The 6,000-nt window shown below is 38.3% G+C and overlaps 1 protein-coding gene across 7 annotated transcripts in view; it reads right to left on the bottom strand.

Annotated features, from left to right (window-relative positions):
• Positions 1 to 218: 218 nt before the first annotated feature.
• Positions 219 to 6,000, bottom strand: part of LOC106599166 (aspartyl/asparaginyl beta-hydroxylase) — a 29,431-nt gene continuing 23,649 nt past the window's right edge. For all 7 annotated transcript variants that reach the window (XM_014190285.2, XM_045714588.1, XM_014190292.2 and 4 more), the window contains one exon: positions 219 to 2,748. In XM_014190285.2, the coding sequence (XP_014045760.1) occupies positions 2,741 to 2,748 (8 nt within the window). In that variant the 3' untranslated portion in view covers positions 219 to 2,740. The remainder of the gene's footprint in view (positions 2,749 to 6,000) is intronic.

Genomic DNA, 6,000 nt, shown 5'->3' with positions numbered 1-6,000 from the left:
CCTGAAAAATAAGATTATGTAACAATTCAATTATTCAAAATGAACTTGCTCAAAGTGAAGCAATAAGGAGCAATAAAAATCACACAATACCCTTTAATACTTCCCTATAATCCATGTTAGGCTACTTTAGAATAAAACAGTAGGCCTGCCTGAACTTTTGGATTGAGAATCTCCAGGTGCACCTGTGAACGGATGGACTAGAATAAATTACACCATGGTGTTGTCCCAAACTTTTATTGCAGCCCCTCAACAGAACATTTACAGAAACTGTGAGTCATCCAACCCTGCATACAGGATGCATTTTCACAATCATTTAAAAACTTTTTAGCCTATACAGCAGGATACTATGTAAACCTCTAACATGTTTTTCTGTTTGTGTGTGAACCTCTGTTCATATGTGAACTGCAATTTGAGATTGTACTGATGTTTTCTGTTATTGCTAGTTGTGCAATGGCTTTCCCTTGGAGTTAATCAAGTCTGTCCTGAGCAGCTGTGCCCCACCTTTCACGTATGGCTTTGAAAAAAGTTGAACACTTTCTTTAAAATTCAGAAGAAAAACAGTTTTGATCCTAGAAAGTGTATTTTTATTTAAAAATCTTGAACAGATATCTATCTTGTAAAGTTTTGTATAATGTAAAATTAACACCACGTTAAAAATTCACATCAACTTCAAAAGTGTTAGGGAATAGAAAAATACCCATTAGTGTTATAGAAAAAAAGACAAAATATGTCCTAAGAACTATATTGCAACCACTTGATTTGTTTTATATGTCAAAACAAACCGTTTCCCCCCCCAGAAAAGATGAGCATTGCAGCATTTCCTACAGTCATTAAATCAGCATCATATCGTCTGGCACACCCCTTATTACCACAATGCACAGAAAACTGCTACAATGGAAAGATTTAAAAAAAAACACACCAATTTGAATTCACAGAAACATTACGGAGGAGTTTGAACACAGACTAGACACGTAACTCCTTCAAAATATTAAACATGATCTTAACCCTCCAACCTCAAGTCCAGATCACCAGCTAGCATCGTCCTTGTAGTAAAAACAACAATGACAACATTCATGACAATAACGTCAATAGTAAATGCTAGCCAAATTCGAGTTGGGTTTCGTTAGGACATTAGAGTTAACAGGTTACACGGTCACGTTCCATTCTAGATGTACTACAGCATTTCTCTTTGAACAGTTGGTTTTTTAGGTGCTGCACTGAAACACATGCAGAGGGACAACAACAAGATGTGTTCCTGGTGTCTGCTAAAATCTTACACAATCCCAGACATTCATAAATCTTTGTTCCAAATTAAGCACTTACCCTGGGCTACAGCCAGTTAATATACAAGTGAAAGTGGACCTGTAGATTTTGAGAGAAATGGAACAAAAGTTTATGAACATTGTTGACGCAGACTTTTTTGTTTTGTGTTTAAGTGTATTGAATTATGAATTTTGATGAATCAGATTCCTGTTGGACCAGGTGTGTGTGGGTGTGTGGCAGACCTATTGGGAGGACCTGGGACACACACGGCACAGCAGTCAGGAGGGCCTGTTTTACCAGGAGACTGGGTGGGGTTGTGTCAGACCATTACCCCCGAGCAGCTACATCCACACTGAGCTAAACCTAAGGGTTACGACCATATACGTGGAGACCCTGGCCTTCCCTCATCTCCCGCTATTTTTTTTGTATCCGTTTTCCCCAGACCAAAATAGCATACGCCAACATATCTCCCATTTGGAGAGTTTACTTCCAACCCAAATACTGTCCAAAAGAGACCAAAAAAAGTTTAAATAAAATAAAACTCGCATTGCTGGAAAATAAATGTGTTCCCATAGATCCTAAGAAATACAAAAAGATGTTCACTGTTGTGGCTCGAGGTCTGAGTGAGTCAAAAACACTTTCAGTACTTAAGAAATATCAGACAGTGAGAGGTACTAGGAGTTGGAACAAACAAAATGAAATGAGGAAGAGTCTCAAACACATCTTAATGAGAACTACGGCTAATAGGGATTGTTTTTCAAAGCGATATGTCTACAGACACACAGTCGCATGCACACACAAAACATCTACACACATTCTCAGTCATACACACTAAAGCTCACACACACTCGCCCAACACGTCACCTGACTTGTCCGAGTTTACCTTCCACGTGTAGTAGACTCACTACATACTGGTAATACAAAACTTAGAGTGAAATTGCCACGAAAGATCAGTGCAGCTTTGCATAATACCTTCACGTTTAACAAAAAAAAAATACATAAAAAATGTTAAAGTTCTGACCCACGATTCAACAGGGTGAAATCACACTGCTGAACACGGTTCAGACATGAAGATCTTTGACTAGCAAAGCAACACGTGCCTCTGCTTGTTATACACAGGAAAGGAAAAACAACGTACAACTCACATGATCTACCTACATCCGGAAGAGAAATTCATGAATACTTTCCATTATAGGAAATGGGAATTCTTTAAACTAAAAATCATGGAAACAAAGTAGAACAAAAAAGAAAACAAAAAGGCAAGATAGAAAAACAACATACTAATCAAACAAGTAATGGAACAGTGAGATTTTACACTAATGGAAGAAAAACTCAATTCTGAGTGTGTGAGTGAGAAAACGGAGACAGTGGCGAAAGTCGTGGCAACGCTACTCTTTCTCTGGAGTTGGGGAAGCACGGCTGCACATGCTCAGTGGGCTGGTCCTCGCTCCGTCTTACTGCGCTGAGACCGCAGGCTCTACGTTTCTATGGAATGAAGATAGTGAGGTCAGTAAGTGACAGTGACGGAGTACAACAGCAGAATTCAAATCAAAGTTATCATTCAATTTAGTTAATATTTCAATTACAATCTTGTAGAGAAAACATTTAGACAACATAATGTACTAATACAATGTATATGATTACTACATCATTACTACAAAATCACAGCACAATCAAATTGATAAAAACAGGATTGATGCCCTCCATTTCAGTTCTACTCACATCATAAGTAATCTAGCAATAATTTGTTTAATAGGATCAAAAAATCCTCTTAACCTGTTGGGTCTAGGGGGCAGCATTTGCACGTCTGGATAAAAAAAATGTACCCGATTTAATCTGGTTACTAATCCTACCCAGTAACTAGAATATGCATATACTTATTATATATGGATAGAAAACACTCTAAAGTTTCCAAAACTGTTTGAATGGTGTCTGTGAGTATAACAGAACTCATTTGGCAGGCAAAACCCTGAGACATTTTCTGACAGGAAGTGGATACCTGATGTGTTGTATTGACTTTAAACCTATCCCATTGAAAAACACAGGGGTTTAGGAATATTTTGGCACTTCCTATTGCTTCCACTAGATGTCACCAGCCTTTACAAAGTGTTTTGAGTCTTCTGGAGGGAGATCTGACCGAACAAGAGCCATGGAACGGTGATGTCCCATTAGACACCTGGCGCTACTTCATGTTGGGTACCCTCGTTCCAATACGTTATAAAAGACTATGCATTCGTCCACCTTGAATATTATTCATGTTCTGGTTAAAAAAGGCCCTAATGATTTATGCTATACAACGTTTGACATGTTTGAACGAACGGAAATATATTTTTTCCCCTCGTTCATGACGAGAAGTCCGGCTGGCTTACATCATGTGCTAACGAGACGGAGATTTTTGGACATAAATGATGAGCTTTTTTGAACAAAACTACATTCGTTATGGACCTGTGATACCTGGAAGTGACATCTGATGAAGAGAATCAAAGGTAATGGATTATTTACATAGTATTTTCGATTTTAGATCTCCCCAACATGACGTCTAGTCTGTATCGCAACGCGTATTTTTCTGGGCACAGTGCTCAGATTATTGCAAAGTGTGATTTCCCAGTAAGGTTATTTTTAAATCTGGCAAGTTGATTGCGTTCAAAAGATGTAAATCTATAATTCTTTAAATGACAATATAATATTTTACCAATGTTTTCTAATTTTAATTATTTAATTTGTGACGCTGACTTGACTGCCGGTTATTGGAGGGAAACGATTTCCTCAACATCAATGCCATAGTAAAACGCTGTTTTTGGATATAAATATGAACTTGATAGAACTAAAAATGCATGCATTGTCTAACATAATGTCCTAGGAGTGTCATCTGATGGAGATTGTAAAAGGTTAGTGTATCATTTTAGCTGGTTTTATGGTTTTGGTGACCCTGTCTTTGACTTGACAAAACATTACACACAACTCTTGTAAATGTACTGTCCTAACATACTCTAAATTTATGCTTTCGCCGTAAAACCTTTTTGAAATCGTAAACGTGGTTAGATTAAGGAGATGTTTATCTTTCAAATGGTGTAACATAGTTGTATTTTTGAAAAATTTGAATTTTGACATTTATTTGGATTCAAATTTGCCGCTCTTGAAATGCACCTGCTGTTGATGGAGTGCACCACGGGTGGCACGCTAGCGTCCCACCTAGCCCCAAGAGGTTAAACAATATGAAAATATGTCAAATGAGTGGAATTGCCCGAGCCATTTTATAAATGGTGTTTCATAAACTAGCCTCAAGGGGGAGCTACAGCCTACACTACAAATAGCTGCACTGGCCTCCATTACACACCACAAGGAAGAGTTAAGGGAAAAGTCTAAATGGGATCCTTGGGACATCCCAACTGATGTAACCCTATTGAAGTTGAAATTTACGAGTTAAGTTTAAGTAAGGGTTAAGGTAAGGATCACGGCTAGCACTAGCTGAGAGTTAGGTTTTGTTCAAAGGACTTATCTTGATAGGATTAATCCACTAACCAATAATTACAGTCATCGTTGCTGACAAAGTCCATATTAAGCTTCAACACAACACAATAAAACCATAACGCCAAACAGTGTGACCAATGGTTCTTCTCTTTGGCAGAATGTGCCATAAGGCCTACACATTTTAGACAACACTACCTATTGATCAAGCGTTTCCTACCTGGCATGGGCTTCAAAGTCAGGAATATCTTATCGTACAACATACACAGACAGGCTATTTTTTGTCTGCTGTGGAAACAAGACCAAAGGTCAGACTCACTGGAAAAGCTGGGTTTCTAGTGACACGTTTTGTTAGATAGCATGACACCATACTGTATGATACTGTACTGCTGATTAACCTGTCAAGGTATAGGGGGCAGTATTTTCGATTTCGGATGAAAAGCGTGCCCAGAGTAAACGGCCTAATACTCGGGCCCAGAGTCAAATATTTGCATATTATTAGTAGATTTGGATAGAAAACACTCTGAAGTTTCTAAAACTGCTTGAATGATGTCTGTGAGTATGACAGAACTCATATGGCAGGCAAAAACCTGAGAAAAATCCAACCAGGAAGTGGGAGATCTGAGAATTGTAGTTCTTCTTTTGAATCCCTATAGAAACTACAGTGTCTGTGGGGTCACGTTGCACTTCCTAAGGCTTCCATTGGCTGTCAACAGCTTTCAGAACGTTTTTTTCATCATTCTCCGGTTACCGGGCAGAGAATAGTAGCTCAGTCAATAAGGGGACTGCCTGAGGACAAAGGGCTTGGTGATGCTCGATCACGCCAGCACGCCCCTCCTTCTTTTTTCTCCTGGAATGAATACGCTATTGTCCGGTTGGAATATTATCGCATTTTTACGTTAAAAATACCCTAAAGATTGATTGTAAACAACGTTTGACATGTTTCTATGAACGGTAATGGAACTATTTGACTTTTCGTCTCTGGTACTGCGTTATGCTTTTGGATAGTGATCTGAACGCAGAATATTGAACAATGTGCTTTTTGAAATCTGACAAAGCGGTTGCGTCAAGGAGTAGTGTATCTATAATTCTTTCAATAACTGTTGTAAATTTTATCAACGTTTATGATGAGTATTTTTGTAAATTGATGTGCACATTCACCGGGAGTTTTGGTGGGAATACATTTCCTGAACATCACGCGCCAATGTAAAATGCTGTTTTTGGATATAAATATGAACTTTATCGAGCAAAACATACATGTATTGTGTA

The sequence above is a fragment of the Salmo salar genome, chromosome ssa03 (genome assembly GCF_905237065.1).
Source record: "Salmo salar chromosome ssa03, Ssal_v3.1, whole genome shotgun sequence".
Taxonomy (NCBI): Eukaryota; Metazoa; Chordata; class Actinopteri; order Salmoniformes; family Salmonidae; genus Salmo; species Salmo salar.
Note: the sequence above shows the minus strand (reverse complement) of the source record. Positions and strands in the feature narration are given on the sequence as shown.